The sequence below is a fragment of the Camelus bactrianus genome, chromosome 3 (genome assembly GCF_048773025.1).
Source record: "Camelus bactrianus isolate YW-2024 breed Bactrian camel chromosome 3, ASM4877302v1, whole genome shotgun sequence".
Lineage (NCBI taxonomy): Eukaryota > Metazoa > Chordata > Mammalia > Artiodactyla > Camelidae > Camelus > Camelus bactrianus.
In genome coordinates, this window is record NC_133541.1 from 117620652 (window position 1) to 117635374 (window position 14723).

A 14723-nucleotide genomic window follows, 5' to 3' on the forward strand; every position below is an offset into this window, starting at 1 on the left:
GATACCCGCCGGCCGCCAGGCCAGATGCCCCTCTGGCGGAGCGCAACCCTCGGAGCCGGCGCACCCGCGCACCCCCGAGCACCCCGCGGCCACGGGAGGGGCCAGCGCAGCCACCGACGCTCTAGCTCCTAGGGCCCCGCCCGCCCCCTGCCCCGCCCCGCCCCGGCCCCGGCCCCGGCCCCGGCGGGCGCCCCCCGCGGCGCTGCCCCGCCCCCGCCGTCCCGCGCCGCCCCGGGCCCCGGCCCGCCGCCCGGCCGCCGGCCCACCTGGCGCAGCACCGCCCTCGGAGCCCGCGCACCCGCGCACACCCGCGCACCCCGCGCACCCCGCGGCCGCAGGAGGGCCCAGCGCCGCCACCCGCGAGCTCCCAGGGCCCGGCCCGCTCCGGCGCCCGCGCTCTCGGGGTGGACTCCTGGCCCTCCGAGATCTCCCGCCCGGCGATGGCCCCGCTCGGATATTTCATATTCCTCTACGGCCTGAAGCAAGCGCTGGGCAACTACCCGATCTGGTGGTGAGTGACTCTTCCTCACGTTCGCCCCAGCGTCTGTGAGTACCCCGGCCGCCGTCCCCTCGGGCAGGGCCCCACGGTGGCCCAGAGCCCGCGCTCTTCCCTGCCCTCCTGTTCCGCGGGTGGTTTGTTTTCCTTGGCGTCCACTTTCGACCTGTTCGGGCCGGGGCTGGGACGCGGGTGGCGGAGTTTCCGGGGACACTGATCCCTCGGGCATAGAGGGGCCTGGCGTCGGACGGGGCGAGCAGTGGGCTGGGGAGAGGGGGGGAGTGGGTCCTCACAGATGGCACGAACGCTCGGGCAGCAGGAGGCCAAGAAAAGTCGGGAGGGCGAGATAAGGAGAGGAGATTAGCCGGAGACTTTCTTTAAGGACGTGTCTTACACACACACACACACACACACACACGCACGCAGACACACACACACACACACACACACACACACACACACACACACACACACACACAAAACACACCTTAAAACAAAGTCAGGGAGACAAGACCGAACAGAACAGCTCGGAGCAGCGCAGTTACGTAAAGACTGCGGGGACGCGGCCGGGAGTGTCGGGCGCACTGGGGCCAGCACCCGGCCCTCCTGCGCCTTCCCGCCGCTGTCCGGACCGCGATGGTAAGGAGGGGCTTCTGGAGAGGTGAAGAGGGAGAAAGCATTGCTTTTGAGGGCTCCTGAGCGAGAGGCTCCTCGAATCCATATTGAGAAGTCTGGGGCGCTCCGTCCTCCACTCCAGTCAAGACAGATCCCGGTGAGACCGTCCTAAATGTGGCGATGGAAGTGCAGATAAACCAAGGGAAGGAGCCCGAGGATCTACAGCACAAATCGTGCAGGTGGAGGGAAGTCAAGGTTACCATCCCTACGGGCAGCTAATTTGGCAGAGTCCCTAAAGGCAAGGGCCACGCCAGCTCGCCGAGGGAGAGGGGAGGGCGCTCTGAGATGCCCAAGATTTGACGAACACAACTCGCGGGAACGCGGGAGCCGAAGGGCCTGAGTGCGCCGCTGGAGGAGACCCAGACAGGAGAGAAGCCTCTCCACAAACATGCGCGCGCGCGGACACACACACACACACCCAGGAACTCTCTCCGACGGCTTGCCTGGAATTATAATAATTACGCCGAGGGGAAGTTGGGGGTGGGGGGAGAGACTGAGTGCGCCGAAGTACATCTAATCCGATAATAATTTTTCTCTTCGAGATGGTTCAGGAGCTGGGGCGCCCCGGGTGTGGGGCGCGGGTCCAGGCGCAGCCTGGCGGGACTGGGCGGGGCGAGAAGGCGGCCCCGGCGGGTACCGGGGCCTGAGAGCGATGGCAGGGCGGCGGGGACGCGCTTCGGGGACCCCCGCGCGTCCGGCACCCGCGCGGCACCTGCAGCGCCTGGTCGCCTTCCGGAGCGCCGGCTGCAGCGGGCGTGCCTTCGGACGCGGGGACACTGACGCCCGGGGAACCAAAGAGAGCCCCGCGGCCGCCAGCTCCCGCGCAGGCTTCTAATTAGAACCCGCCGCCGCCGCCGCATTCCTGGGCGCTAGTGGAAGCGCCATCGCCCCCGCGCTTCTTCTGTAAAGAAGGGCCTTGCCACCAGCCTCTGGCCACCCTGGGCCGTGGAATCGTCGTCCTGTTGGCTCCGAGGGTCCCTGACCGTACTCCCCTCAACACACATATGCCACTGTTTCCACCTGGGCCATCTGTGTTCCATCTGAAAGGATCTTGAGACAGGCTGGGTGCGTCCGGCATTCTTCAGGTAGAGTGGGGAGGGGCGTCCTCTCCCCACCCCCTCCATCTCAGTGACCCACCCAGTCAAGAGTCTAGAGCAGCCCTTTGGCCCCAGAGGTGAAGAGGGTGCCTGGGACGCCCACTTTGCTCTCCATGGGATTCGCACTCTCCGTGATTGTCTGTTTCCTGAGAAGTGTGTCTGGTGGACACAACCTCAAAGTTCACTGGGGATCAGCAGTTTCCTCTCCTCCCTCCTCTCTGCCCCCAGGCCAGCCGGACGCAGGAAGGACATGGTCTCTCCACAGCGCACATAGGCAGCGTAAAGAGGAGGGCTCACAGAAAAAAAGAAATGGAGTTTAATAGCAGGCAGAAGGCTTTCTATCTTTGCACCATACCTGGTGGAGTTTCCCACAGGTGGCTTCTCCTTCCTCTGGCCACCCTCCCGCCGAGCAGCCCAGTCAGGCCTGGGGCCAAACCTCTCTGTATAAGTTCTCACCTTCACACTCAGCCTCCCTAATTGGCATTCTGTTTCACCTTCCCTCCCCCAAGTGAAGCCACTGCTACTACCATCCCTTCTTCCCCCCACCCCAGCCTCTCGCATATGAAAGTGGAAGTGACAGGGACTTCCTCACCTGGAGAAACAAGGAAACAGCCCAAATTGGGAGTAATTAGGCTTTGAAGTTGGTGTGGTCTTGGTGGGAGGGTGGAGGGGGAGGAAGTGGTGTTGCATCCTCGGGGAATTTAAAGAGCCAACTGCCTCCCCAGGAGCGTCTCGGAAGGTCCTTCATCCTAGACGCTCAAGGTCCAAAGGCGGGTCCCAGCAGAGGCAGAGACAGCCCTAGACCGGCACGATGAGGGCTGTGGAGACCTCCAAGAGCATGTGCTCTGGGCTCCTTGTGTGGCAGTAGGGGTTGGGGGGGGGGGATCCAGAGAAGGGACCTGGGAAGTGACAGGACAGAGGCCTGGGCACCTGACCCCAGAGGCACAGCATGACCAGCCACCAGTGTCCCACAGTACTGCAGACCTACAGGGAGGCGCCGGCCCCCACGCATCACTCTCCTTGTCCAGACTGAATTCTTGCTTAATTAAATCGGAAGGGTCCATGTGAACACAGAACAGGCATCATGATGAAGGGGGACACACAGAACCCTTGAAGAGCAATACCTAGTAGGTACCAGTACTGCGTGATGTGCTTTGGGCATCTTCCTCCCACTTCCCGTGTCTAGGCTGATGGCATCCTGTAATCCCCCGTCATCTAGCCAGGGGCCCTGGAGGTCAGCCTGTTTTCTCCCTTGTCCCCTCGCCAAGGCCCCTCCATTTCCCCCACCAGGCTGCACTCCTCCATTCCCACCATCTTCTGCCTTTCTCCTCATCACCCCCTCACCCTCCACTCCAGTGCACACCCTCACTGCTGCTGGAGTTACAGCACAATGGTCAGCTGCTGTCCTGTCTCTACCTGCCAGAGAGCCCTCCCTGCCTTTCCCTGTCAGGACCCTCTTCCTGCCAGTCTCTGCTGGACCTCGGGCTCCCCAGCCCTGAGTGGTCCCTGGAGTGGGCATCACCCCCAGATGTGAGGCCACACCCAGTCTTCTCCCACCCCTGGACTAGCTCAGCAGCCTGAGACATGATCCCAGTGCAGCACTCCCTGGTTCTTCCCCATTTTACTGCCTATTCACCCTCCTCCCTAGCCCCCTGCACCCTCACATTCGTGTGCAAGCAGACACCCTGCTCTGAGCATGTGTCCAGGCCCCAAGGAAGGCCAACTTAGCCATCACCTGCCCCCAACCTTCCAGAATCTCCTCTCTGCCCAGCTCTCCCTGGTGCCAGACCTACCAGTTCCTCACTCACAGGGTCTTCTCAGTCTGAAGTGGGGCACAGGCTTCCCCGGGTGGGCCCCACTCTTTGTAGGGTGCAGGTGCACGCTGAGTTCAGGGCCAGTGAACAGGAGCTCTGGAGGCACTGCCCAGGACCCACAGCCTCAAAAGGCGGGGGAGGTGGGCGAGGAGGAGGAAGAAGAGGAGGGCTAAGTGACCACACAAGGTGAGAGATTGCCCGTGTCAGATGACACGGGACCTGGGAGGGCTGAGCAAGGCTCTGAGTCTTCTCAGACAGGCAGGACCCAAGCAAGCAAGACTTCCTGAGCTGCCCTGCTGCTGTGCGCCTGTACTCCTAAGAGTCCCTCCCCAGGACAGCCCTCTCTCCAATCCTTTCTCCTCACTCTGCCCTGTTTGTCTGTTTATCTCTATCTGTCTCTCTACCTCTCTGTGTCTGTCTGTCTGTCTGCCTCTGTCTGTCTCTGTCTCTCTCCCTGCCTCTCTGCAACCCTGAGGCTGCACTACCAATGGTAGTGGTAGCCCACAGAGCTAGAGAAATTCAGACACCAGCTCAACACCCCCAGTGATCTCAGGGTGCTGGGAATGATGCCCCTCCGCAGAACTACCAGTGGACATCTTTTAATGAGGAGCTATGTTAGAAATGACCGCAGGTAAAATACATACCTTCAGAAAACTTGTTCTATACCACTAAGTCAAATATCCATCATCATCAAGAGAGAAAAAAAAAAGCCCACCATAGCACATGCTCCTTCCAGAGCACAGAAATGTCACTTACCTCTCACGTCCGGCTCTCTCTGACTTGCCCACCAAACCCCCAGGACTCTGCCGAGTGAAGCAACTTCTCCCAGGCTGGCTAAGCCTGCATTTCACTGGGCTTGCTGTCTTTTATTAAAAATGATTTTGCTTTATTTGCACAAACCTGCTAGAATTCTTTGTGACAGGGAAGAGGGTGAGAAGATGCAATCATGGAGGAAGAGTGTGGAGGGGCTGTAAAATCGCCCTTTCCCCAGGCAGTCCCAAGCATGCATCTCCAGTCCGCAGGGACAAGGACTGCCCTGTCCAGGAGGGGCTCTGCCCCTTTTAAGTGTGCTTGAAGGGCTGGGGCCACTTGCTGTTGAGACATGTCAGGGGAAGACCCCGCTGCTGTTCACTGTGTGCCGCGGTTGAGGAAAGGCTTCTGTATATTTCCAGTGAAGGCTGAGAGCAGAGGCTACAGGTGGCAAGGAAGCAGATTTTTGCTCAGTTATAGGAAAGTCTTCCTGGATCTGAGAGTGGTGCCATTACCAGTGTTTGGAAGGTGGTGAGCTGCCCATCCCTGGAGGGGTAGAAACAGGGGCTGAGGAAGGAACAGCCTGCCCCAGGTTGGGGGTTCCCATGGACAGCTCAGTGGCTGAGAATCTGAGATTGACAAGGCTCAGCTCCTCCTCCCACCCCCAACGTGGTCAGCACTGCAGCTAACAGTCCTGGTAAGTCCCCCAAACTCCATCATGCACGGTTGGAGTACTTTGGTTCATGGTTACTGTCACACACACACACTACACGTGTGGAGGGTCCTGGGTGAAGCCTTGCAGAGAAGCCCCTGGCGCAGACATGGAGCCATGGCCCCATCCTGGGGTGCCTTTCCGCTCCCCACCAGGAGCGTGTCTTCCCCACCTCGTGCGCCTGTATCCCATCACACTTCCCCCAGCCTGGCTCAACTGGTCCCAGAGTTGGCCATGCCCCACTCCTCACTCCTCACCAGGCTGAAATGTATGTGGTCAGGTGTCACGGAGAGGTGGGTCCAGCCAGGCTGCCTGCTCCCAGTGGGACCTGCCCCTCCCTTTGTAGAATTTCCACAAGGATGGCTCCTGTATCACCAGGCTATGAAGTCCCATGGAGTATTCGCTCTCCTTCCTCCCCTCTGGACCCCTTGTAGCTGCTAGATAAGATTTTGTTGAACAAATGAATAAAGGAATGAATGAATGGAACCTTTCCTATGAAAAACAGAAAGTGTATCAGATGGCCTGTGCTTTGGGACATAAGGACACAGCTGACTGTTTTTAACCCCCCCCCCGACTGAGCCCCCCGGCTCTGGGGCTGGGTCCTCCTGATAGACCTCGGCAGCTCTGCCTTGGTCTCCCTCCCTTCCTCTCCAGGTGACACCCTGGAGGTGTCTCACACTTTGGTGCTTCCACATTCCTTCCCCAACGAAACGTGCCGCTGCCGCCCAGGGAAGCGGGCAAAAGCATGGCCGCGGGCACGGGAGCCTCTGCCCGCCTGCTGGGACTTGCGCAAAGTATGTGTCAGTAATCCCAGCTCGGCCCGGTGGGGCAGGAGGGGGTGCTGGGAGGGCTGCAGGCAGGGCTGTGCCGCCCAGGGGCTGGGAAGAGGTGGCCCCCAAGACCAGGGACCCAGGTCTTAGAACCCCTCCCCACAGGTCTTCTCATTGCAGAAGGTGCTCTAACCTCTGGGGCGAGGTCTTCCAGCTAGGAAAGAGAGAGCATGGATGCATGTGGGCCCTTCCTAGAGACCCCACAGCAGAGAGAAAGAAAAGACAGAGCCTGGAAGGCCTTGGGCCAGGTCAGCACCCCTGGGGGAGTCTCGGTCCTGGGAGCCTCCGGGACAGCTCCATACAGAAAGGGCCGAGCCTACCCATCAAGCCATCTACCCACACGGCAACCAGCCCCACACTCAATGCCTCCAGTCTGAGGACAAAAACCTGGTCCAGCTGTGGAGAGGCCCTGACCTTAAAAAAAAAACAGAGTCTTGGGGGCAGGACAATCCTCATGTGTCAGCAAGAGGGAGACATTTGGGACCAGCCAGAGCCCTCCTTGGTAGGGACCCTGCAGGCAGGATGGGCAACAGAGGCCACCAGATCAGAACTGGACAGAGATCTGTGCCCTTGAAGGACAAGAGAAGATGTGACCTTGCTCTCCAGGGTCGGCTCCTCTGGCCCAGACATGAGAGGATGTGCAGGCGGAGGTGGCAAGCTTCAGCAGGATCCAGAGAGGGCGGCCAGCTAGGCTGGGAGCACAGAGCACTTCCTGGAGAGATGGCCCTGGATGACGTGTGGGTAGAATGTGCCCCGCCGAGGTGTGGCTGGAGCCATCGTGCCCATTTCTCTCCTCCCCTCCAGGAGCCTCTGATTGAGTGTGGTCCGCTACCTCCTTGGCCAGATGGGGAAACTGAGGCTCAGGAGGGGCAGATAGAAGCAGTTAAATCAGTGAATGATACAGCTGTTGCCCCCACCCTGCCTCCAGCCCTAGCCAAGCCCTCTCTGTGTAGAACCCCTCTCTCTTTGAGAACTGCGCTCTTTGAGCATCCCAGCTCTCCCCTCAAAATGCACACAGCCACAGGCAAGGGCAGAGCTGTGCCTACAGGGCACGGATACCTTGTGTTTGTTGAATTTTCTTACAGAAAGAAATCAGACTAGAACTCAAGAAACCTAAAAGGCTGCCACCCCATTAAGACCTCCCTGGTAACGGTACACAGGTACACACAGATTGTGTGTCTGCCTGCAGAGGAGCCGGGTGCGGACAGGGGTTGTAGGGGAGAAGGGACTGCCTTTGCTCCCAGCCTCCGTCCACAAGGAGCGACTTCTGTCATCTGGCCTGGCCACACAATTGTGGTAAAATCCACTTGAGTGAAAGCCATCAGCCCGGGGGTGGGGTGGGGGGCAAAGCTGGTCCAGGCTGGGTCCCGGGCGGCCTCCCTCCCCTGCATGTCACAGCCAGCGCCTCTGCTCTATCCTGAGCAAGACTGTCTGGCAAGGCGCCTGGCCTTTCAACAGCGCAGTCCTTCAACAGGAGCTAAGGAGGGAGGAGGGAGAAAAACCATTAGAGCTTTTGGGCGGCAGGCGTGGCTCACGTGGCCCCAGCCACAGGCTGGAACCGGAGTCTAGAGGGGCCACTTTGTAAACTTCACACGTGTGTGCTCTGGCTTGAAAATGATGCCTTCCCACCCCTGGTCCCGAAAAAAATTATCACTAAAAAATTAGCCAGCAATAACTTTCACAAAAACCTGGTGGGGGGAGGAACGCGTTCATTATCTTACCGACTTCATACAGGCATTTCCCTCACTATAGGTTCTCATTTCACTCACGCATTTTTCATGACCATAAAAACTGTGCAGAACAGATTGTGTTCTGCCTTTTTAAAGCTTACCATCTTCCGTTAAACATTTTGCATCTCTGGGACCTTCTCAGTGACGCGCTCGCAGGTACTCAGGCCTGTGGTGTGTGTGGGGGGGGCTGTGATCTGTTTGCCTGACCTTTGGCCCTTCCTGCTGCATGGACAGCCCTGCAAGGAGGACCTCTCCAGAGATGGAGTTCCGGATGCAGACTGAGGACTTGGAGGGGGAAAAAGCGCCATATCTGGGGCAGGGCTGGGGGCGAGGGTTGCTTTCAGTTTGGAACACTCTGGTTTTGAGGGGCCTTTGGGACATTGGATGTGACATCCAGCCAGACAGTGAAAATGTTAGCTCCGCAGCCAGGTGTTGGCTGAAGGTGTGGGCGTGGTCACTTCCTGGGGTGCCCTCCTGCACTTCAGGGTTGGCAGCAAGAAGAGAAATGGAACAAATTCCTCAAGGGCTGAATCATGGTGGCCAGGTGCAGGGTGAAGGAAATGGGTGCAGTGGGGGCAGGCTGGCCTCTCGGCCTCTCCCTGCAGGCTGGGCAGGGCCCTTGTGCCCCTGTGGTTCCCAGGCCCCCAGGACCAACACCCCAGGGGATGGCAGCACATCCCCCTCCCCCCCCCAGCTTCCCCTGGGGCTACAGGACATGGCTTTTGCCCTCCAGGGCAGGGCCAACTGTTGCCTGGAACATCCCTCGGTGGAGGAGGAAGAGATGCATCGTGACCCCGAGGCAATGTCAGGACCTCACTGCGACCCACATAGATGAGCCTGAAGGTAAACAAGGGGTGACTGATCATGGGCTCCCTCCACAGTGCTCGCCCGAACACCACCACCCCCATATAAGTAGCCCTAAGTCAGACCCCGCCTGTCCCCATCTGGACCCCAGCTTGGACATCTGCATGTGAGAGGCTGTGGAGGTGGGGCAGAGACTGGAGAACTAACCCAGGCTGAAGCCCCAGACACCCAGGCTGGAGCTCAGAGTGGGTTCCTGGGAGGTTAATGTGGCCTGGTCCACACTTGTGACCCCTCCAGAGGGCCCCTCTTAGCAACACTGGACAGAAGGCCCCGGGTTTGCCTCCTCGGGGCCTGGAAATGGGTGGCCAGTGCCCTGCTCCAGCATCAACCCTCCCACCACCATGCCTCTGGATTGTTCACGGTGCTACATCCTTCGTCTGTCTCCACCTTGCTCTTTTGAGGATCCTTGCCACCTCTAGAGGAGTGATGGCATCTGGCCTCCTGGTGGCCTTGCTCCTCGCTGGCTCTGGGACACTGGGCTGGAGGGAGGCTAGTGGCCAGCCCTGTGGAGACAGATGGGGCCCATAGAGGGCGGGCCTCACATCCTGGCCCCATTCTGGAGCCTGGCAAAGCACGCCCTCCCCTGTCTCTATAACCAAACTCATGTTCTTCAAGGGAAGTTTAAGAGTTCACTGGAAGTTTCTTGGAGTCTAGAAGCAGAAACCAAAGGTGAATCCTGACTGCCGGAGCAAAGGATTTGGATTTGAAGCTTTAGGAGGCTCCCTTGTCTTGAAGTCCTAGGACTGGAAGCTGGACCTTCCTTCAGCAATCCCCAAGTCTGTGGTTCTCAAACACCAGCAAGCGTCAGAACCCTCCCTCCCCAGCAGGGCCTGTCGAAATAGAGCACTAGCCACAAGTTTCTGATCCAGCAGGTCTGGGATGGAACTTGCATTTCTGATATGGTGCACATGCTGCCGGCCCAGGGGCCGTCCAAAGAGGACCCAACTCTCACCCAGCTGCCCGGCACGTTGGCTTGGGAAACCAAGGTGCAAAGGGTCCCAAAGCAGCAGCAAAATCGATGAGCCAGGGGACAGAGGGGGGCCACCATCCACATCACCCCTCGGTGACAGTTCTGTGGTAGAAACGGGGTCATATCGAATCCAGGAGACCTGTGATGTTCTGTGTCTTTTGGGTTTAATGGTGACTGTATGGGTTTTGTCTATTAATATGTTAACTTAGTCTCTGTCGTGGATTGCATGTTGATGTCCCCCCTAGATTTGTATGTTGAAGCCCTGACCCCCAATGTGATGGTGTTAGGAGGTGGGGCCTTTGGGAAGTGATTAGGGTTAGATAAAGTCATGAGGGTGTAGCCCCCGTGATGAGAACAGTGTCCTTATAAGAAGAGGAAGAGACGTTAGAGCTCTCTGTCTGCTATGTGGGGACACAGCGGGAAGGTGGCCATCTGTGAGCCAGGAGCCCTTTGCCAGAACCCCCACTGTGCCGGCACCCTCATCTCAGACCCCCAGCCTCCAGGACTCTGAGAAATCACCGAGTGTTGTTTCAGCCACCCAGTCTGTGCTGTTTGTTGTGGCAGCCACACTGACCAAGACAGTTGTTCATAAATGTTAGCTTGTGTGTACTGTTTTTAATGCATTTAAACAGCAGTATAGCATATAGGAAAGTGGAGGTGGGGAGCCTTGGGAAGGCAACATGTGGAGACCTCCATCCTGTCATATTAACTCGTTCATGTTGATCAGCTCTTCTTCCAGCCCCAGCTTCTCAGTCCAAGAGGTTCCCCGGGGCTCCACCTACCAGGTTGTGCAAGTCGCAGAGAGTTATGTAGTGGGCGGGGCTGGGCCCAGGGCGACACGGGTGATGGTGATGGGCCAGGTGGGCCAGGTAAGCAGCTAGGCAGTGGCAGATGGCAGGTGGAGGCAGAAGCATTGCCAAGGGCTTGGAAGGAAGAAGTAACCAGCCTCCAAGAGAGAGGCACTGGCACATGGGGAGGGGTGGTGCTGGGGACACAGGCAGAGAAGGGGAAGGGAGGGAAGAGCTGTCTAAAGGCTACGGTGATTGGCCCTTGAAGGTGGCAGTGGCTTGGACCCTTGAGCTACACATGGAGGGGCTGCTACCCTGCGAGTTTCTGTTCCTTCTGGCCTGAGCAGCTTGGAGGGCGAGAGAAGAGAGCCAGCGTGAGCAGAGGAGGGAGACGGGGAATATTTAGACTCTGCTGTGTGACAAATGACCAGACTTCTGGCTTCAAACAGCACCTGTGCATTAGTTCACAGCTCTCAGGTCTAAAGTCTGGGTGGCTGGTCTGTGTTCCCTGCTCAGGGTCTCCCGAGGCCAAATTCAAAGCGTTGGCCAGTCTGGGAAAGAATGTGCTCCCAATCTCACCCAGCTGTCAAATTCTGGTCCTTGTGGTCGCCATGTACTTACAGCTGTCTGCCAGGGTGGGTCTCGGCTCCTGGAGGCCACCTCCTGGTCCTGGAACTCGGCCCCTTCATCTTAGACCCAGCAACAGCTTCAGATTCGGCTAAAGCTGGAGGGTCTGCTTTGAAAGCATGTGTGTGGTTAGATTAACTCCGCTTGGTGGCCCTGATTTATGTCCAAAGCAGGTCCCGCAGATACAGCAAGTGTGATCTGCCTGTATTCACAGTCCTGGTCAGGAGAGGGGAGACTCCTGGGGCCACGTCAGAATCTGGGCTTGGTGGGCGGGAGAGCGGGAGAGTGGCCGCCTCCTTCTGGGGGGTGCTCAGCTGCCCTCTGTCGCACCCCTCAAACCACACATCCCCTCCCAAATGCTCCTGAGCAGCCTCCTTCTGGGTGCCAGATCCCTGGGACAAGGAAGCGATGTCTTTATATGTAACCACCGCTAACCGCAGTTGAACTCACTTTCAATTATGAATGGAGGTGACCAATTGTAGCAGCGTTCGGTTTCTGAGATGCTATTGCTAAGAGAAAGCAGATACTTTCATCTCAGATGACAGCTGGCTCAGAGATTACAAAGTGCCATCACGCTCTCAGCCCACCACGTAGGCTCGACAAAGAAACACACACATCGTCCTGAATCACAAGCTTGTTCCCTGTTGTTGTAACGTGGTTGTATCCATCACTTGTTCCCTTGTAACTGTTTCCCTCTCTGCATGATGTGGGACGATGACTTGACTATATAGTACAGAGAGTTTCTGCAGGGCGAACCCACTTTCCTAGTGTCCACAATTAACATGACTGGTACCCTTCTCAGAATGGAGAGACCACGCTAGTGCACTGCCATCAGCCAGACACTGGCTGACTCCACCAGTCTCTCCATGGACGTCCTTTCTCTGTTCCAAGATCTGACTTGGGAGACCAGTTTGCATTTGATGTCATTGCATTTCATGTGCCCTGGGAACCTGGGGAGACATAGAGCACGAAGGTGATGGTGTCCTGTGGGTGCGGGACTTTTCAGTTTAGAACATCCCACTCCCACTAAGCTGCCTCTAGTCCCTGGCCAGACCCTCGGACGGGACTGTACGTGGTTGTCCCTGAAGCCTGAGGCCCAGCCTGGGGCTGCTCCGCACCCTCCTGTTCAGCCCCCAGCCCCGAGTCAGAGTGCCCCTCACTTCCTCCCAGAAGGGCGTGGGAGGAGGGGTTATGGATCTTGGTTTCCCAAGTATTGATCAACTGGGGTCATCTACTGTCTCTTCATGTGAAACATTTGAATCCTGGGGATGGTGAGGGGGTAGCATATGTCCAGTCTGGGTTTTTTTTCCCCAGCTTTACAGAGATATGATTGACATATAACATCGTATAAGGTTAAGGTGTCCAATGTAATGACTTGATGTATATACATGTAATGATGATGGACGCATTGCTAAATGATTACAACAACAAAGTTGGTGAACACAATTTGGATTTTTAATATGATATTTTTTATGAACCAATTTATCCCTCAAGGCCCAGCCAAAATTTAGTGACCTGATGAGCCCCCTTGACCCTTCCCTGTCTCTTGTCTCCCACACAATGGCCCCTCCCTGTCTGATGGAACCCCCTAGCTCTCTGCCCTCTGCAGGTGGGTCTGCATCACCCAGATCCTCTTGGCTGCCCAGCTCTGGAACAGAGAAACCTAAAGGAGCCATCAGGTCCAGAGCGGGTGGGAGAGGGATCCAGTCAGGCTTGGTGGAGGCCAGAATAGTTGGAGGGGCATCTGGGCTGGGGGCTGGCCACTAGCATCCTGGTGGTGCTCAGGGAGGTGGCGATCTAGGGCCTGACCAGGAGGACGGCCAGGAGGAGGCGGGGGTAGGGGAACTGACTCAGCTTGAATGAGCTTGGGGAGAAGCTGTGAACTGGGCGGGGTCCCACTCTGCTTTCCCTGGAGCCGTGGCCTGACGGCATGAAGGGAGGTGGGGAGGGGCCAAGGGAGGAGCAGGCTCTACGCTTTCTGTGGGAGGCTGTGGGGTTCTGGGGATGAGCACCTCACCCCTCCCCCAGAATGAGTCCTGGCCTCTGGACTGGGATTGGCAAGGACAGAGAGACTGAGCTCTCTGTTTCTTTCTGTCTGAATTCAGTGACCCCTTCTTTGCCCACTGGTTCCGAGTCTCCAAGTACATTCAACCAGTGAAAAGTCACCTGAGTGGATTTTCCTTCTGGTGGACCCTCTTTGTCTCTTTTCTAGTTCAAGCCAGGCTACTGGCAGCAGAAAAGAAGGAGGGAACCCCATGAACCCCAGGGGCCAGCTCCCTGAGAAAGACTCCAAGACCAGAGCCATGCAGGACAAACCTTTCCCTAATGCTCCATCAGAAAATATTCAAACATCCAGGAAAGATGCAAGACTTGGACAGAGAACATCCATGTACCCATAGCTCACATTTCACTCGGCCTGGTTTATCCCATATCTAACCACCCCTTTATCCACCCAACTATTCATCTCACGCTTTTATATAGCCCTCAATCCACTGTGCCCCTGAACAATTTTATGGGCTTATCGTCAAGTAGACTTCAACATTTGTTTGCAAATCACAGCCCCTGTGGTGCATCAAAATGTGGAACAAGTGGATGTGAAGCATCCTGGCTCACAGAGTGGAGGAACCAGAGCCTCGCCTGGAGTCACAGCTCATCCCTGCTTGCGAATGGAAGCCCCCTCTGTCCCAGGCCAACTGGAACCATTGGCCCTAGCCCCATCTCACCCGCCGGCCTCTGAGGCCCCTCTGCTGGGGCTCCTGTGTACTCCGAGGTGTGTAGATTGGAAACCACTAGCCTGGCCCTCACAGTCACCTTTCTGGCCTGGCATTCTGCCCAGGCCTTCAGGACTGGCCACAGCAGCTCTTTCTTGGTCTGAGGCTGAAGGAGCCTGGTGAGAGACCGGCCTGGCCAGCCAGAGGGAGGTGGGAGATGGACTCCAAGCGATGGGAGGCACCATAGATGCTGCTGAAGAATCCTGAGCCAGGGTCCTGGTTCTCCCCCATCCTGCTCTTGCCCTGTGTTCCAGTTGCTGCCTTCATGAGGCCACCTGGCTGCTCAGCTCTCAGGGCCTCTCCCTCTGAGTCCCCCCGTTCACTACAGAGGGTGTGATCCCAAACTCTCAGGCTGCCAGTCCCAGGTCACATCCTGCCAGTGCCGTGGGAGGTGGGGGCATGATGCTGGGCAAAGGTGGGAGGCAGGGACATTTGAGGTCACTGTGAAAAGCACCACATGGTGGAAACAGACAGCTGACCTCTGCCAGGGTCAGGCAGAGCCACCCATATGTGGCACATGGGCCGACATGGACAGCGTGATCACTGGGGCCAAAACAGGAATGTCTCAGTTGGAGAGGGGAGGGGTTTTGAGTAGAAAC

General features: G+C 57.6%; 1 protein-coding gene across 1 annotated transcript in view; it reads left to right on the plus strand.

Annotated features, from left to right (window-relative positions):
* The first annotated feature begins 254 nt into the window (after nucleotides 1-254).
* The window catches only part of WNT3A (Wnt family member 3A), a 44996-nt gene continuing 30527 nt past the window's right edge, over nucleotides 255-14723 (plus strand). The window contains exon 1 of the mRNA XM_074361097.1: nucleotides 255-511. Within this exon, the coding sequence (XP_074217198.1) occupies nucleotides 441-511 (71 nt within the window). The 5' untranslated portion in view covers nucleotides 255-440. The remainder of the gene's footprint in view (nucleotides 512-14723) is intronic.